The sequence below is a fragment of the Malurus melanocephalus genome, unplaced genomic scaffold, assembly GCF_030028575.1.
Source record: "Malurus melanocephalus ecotype Western Australia unplaced genomic scaffold, MMel_1.1 scaffold_2341, whole genome shotgun sequence".
NCBI classification, from domain to species: domain Eukaryota; kingdom Metazoa; phylum Chordata; class Aves; order Passeriformes; family Maluridae; genus Malurus; species Malurus melanocephalus.
This window is the reverse complement of record NW_026625573.1, coordinates 2718-5727: the sequence shown is the minus strand read 5'-3', so window position 1 is coordinate 5727 and position 3010 is coordinate 2718. Positions and strand designations below refer to the sequence as shown.

The following is a 3010-nucleotide window of genomic DNA, read 5'->3' as shown; positions in this document are numbered from 1 at the left end:
GGGCTCAGGTCGCTGCCGTGAACAGAAGGGATCCCCCTCTCGAGGTCGAGGCCTCCGAGGATCACCGGACCCAACTTTTGTACGGATTCCTGCAGCCCCACAGGGTCCTGGACACGTCAGTTCCTTCAATTTATGGGGGTTTTCCCCAAAAATTTATCCCAAATTCCCCAGTAAATATTATGGGGTTTTTCCATCATTTTCCCATTATTTTCCCATAATTCCCCAGTGAATATTATGAGGATTTCCCCATAATTTATGGGGATTTCCCATTATTTTCCCATAATTCCCCAGTGAATATTATCGAGGTTTTCCCATCATTTTCCCATTATTTTCCCAAATTCGCCAGTGAATATTATGGGGTTTTCCCCATTATTTTCCCATAATTTTCCCACAATTCCCCAGTGAATATTATGGGGATTTCCCCATAATTTATTGGGATTTCCCATTATTTTCCCATAATTCCCCAGTGAATAAAATGGGGATTTCTTCATAATTTTCCCATAATTTATCCCAAATTCCCCAGTGAATATTATGAGGATTTTCCCATAAATTTCCTATTATTGTCCCATAATTTATCCCAAATTTCCCAGTGAATATTATGGTGATTTCCTCATAATTTTCCCATAATTCCCCAGTGAATATTATGGGGATTTTCCCATCATTTTCCCATAATTTATCCCAAATTCCCCGGTGAATATTATGGGGATTTCCTCATCTTTTTGCGCCGAGGATCACCGGACTCAACTTTTGTACGGATTCCTGCAGCCCCACAGGGTCCTGGACACGTCAGTTCCTTCAATTTATGGGGTTTTGCCCAAAAATTTATCCCAAAATTCCCCAGGGATTTTTCTTATAATTTATGGGATTAATTTATGGGATTAAATTATGGGATTTTTCTTATCATTTTCCCATAATTTATCCAAATTGTCCAGTGAATATTATGAGGATTTTCCCATAAATTTCCTATTATTGTCCCATTATTTTCCCAAAATTCCCCAGTGAATATTATGGGGATTTCCTCATAACTTTCCCATAATTTATTCAAAATTCCCCACAGAACATTTTAGGGATTTTCCCATAATTTCCCAGTGAATATTATAGGGTTTTTATCATAAATTTATCCCAAATTCCCCAGTGAATATTATCGGGTTTTTCCCATAATTTATCCAAAATTCTCCAGTGACTATTATGGGGATTTCCCATCATTTTCCCATGATTTCCCCATAATTTCTCCATCATTTTCCCCCAATATTCCCATCATTTTCCCATCATTTTCCCCATAATTTTCCCATAATTCCCCAATGAATATTGCAGGGATTTTCCAACTATTTGCCCGTAATTCCCAGTGAATATTATGGGGATTTCCCCATCATTTATGGGGATTTCCCATTATTTTCCCATAATTACCCAGTGAATATTATGGAGATTTCTTCATAATTTTCCCATAATTTATCCCCAAATTCCCCAGTGAATATTATGGGGATTTCCTCATAATTTTCCCATAATTTATCTTATATTCCCCAGTGAATATTACGAGGATTTTCCCATAAATTTCCTATTATTGTCCCATAATTTATCCATAATTCCCCAGTGAATATTATGAGGATTTTCCCATAAATTTCCTATTATTGTCCCATAATTTATCCAGAATTCCCCAGTGAATATTACGGGGATATCCCCATAATTTATCCCAAATTCCCCAGTGACTATTTTGGGGATTTCCTCATCTTTTTCCGCCGAGGATCACCGGACCCAACTTTTGTACGGATTCCTGCAGCCCCACAGGGTCCTGGACACGTCAGTTCCTTCAATTTATGGGTTTTTTTCCCCAAAAATTTACCCCAAATTCCCCAGTGAATATTATAGGGTTTTTATGATAAATTTCCCATTATTCCCCAGTGAATACTATGGGAATTTCCTCATAATTTTCCCATAATTTTCCCATAATTCCCCAGTGAATATTATGAGGATTTCCCCATAATTTATGGGGATTTCCCATTATTTTCCCATATTTTCCCGGTGAATATAATGGGGATTTCCTCATAATTTTTCCATAATTCCCCAGTGAATATTATAGGGGTATTCCCATAAATTTATCTAAAATTCTCCAATGAATATTATGGGGTTTTTCCCATCATTTTCCCATAATTTATCCAAAATTCTTCAGTGAATATTATGGGGTTTTCCCCATCATTTTCCCATTATTTTCCCATAATTCCCCTGTGAATATTATGGGGATTTCCTCATAATTTTCCCATAATTTATCCCAAATTCCCCTGTGAATATTATGGGGATTTCCTCATCTTTTTCGGCCGAGGATCACCGGACCCAACTTTTGTACGGATTCCTGCAGCCCCACAGGGTCCTGGACACGTCAGTTCCCTCCTTTTTATGGGGTTTTTGCCCAAAAATTTATCCCAAAATTCCCCAGTGGATATTATGGGGTTTTTCCCATCATTTTCCCATAATTTTCCCATAATTCCCCATAATTCCCCAGTGGTTATACGGATTTTTCCATTATTTTCCCACAATTTTCCCATAATTTTCCCATCATTCCCCAGTGAATATCATGGGGTTTTTCCCATAATTTTCCCATAATTTATCTAAAATTCCCCAGTGAATATTATGGGGATTTCCCCATAATTTATGAGGATTTCCCATTATTCCCCAGTGAATATTATGGGGATTTTCCCTTAATCTTCCCATAGTTCCCCAGTGATTATACAGATTTTCCCATCATTTTCCCATAATTCCCCAGTGAATATTATGGGGATTTCCCAATAATTTTCCCAAAAATTTTCCCAATAAYTTTCCCATAATTCCCCAGYGGTTATACGGATTTTCCCATTATTTTCCCACAATTTCCCCATAATTTTCCCATAATTCCTATTGATTATAGGGATTTTCCTATCATTTTCCCATAATTTTTCCATCTTTTTCCCATAATTTATCCAAAAATCCCCAGTGAATATTACGGGGATTATCCCATCACTTTCCCATCATTTTCCCA

At 37.1% G+C, this 3010-nt stretch overlaps 1 protein-coding gene across 1 annotated transcript in view; it reads left to right on the top strand.

Moving 5' to 3' along the window:
• Positions 1-3010, top strand: part of LOC130587728 (leucine-rich repeat and guanylate kinase domain-containing protein-like) — a gene marked incomplete at both ends in the record, with an annotated part of 10216 nt that overhangs the window by 4523 nt on the left and 2683 nt on the right. The window contains one exon of the mRNA XM_057388704.1: positions 9-184. Coding sequence (XP_057244687.1) covers positions 9-184 — 176 coding nt within the window. The remainder of the gene's footprint in view (positions 1-8; positions 185-3010) is intronic.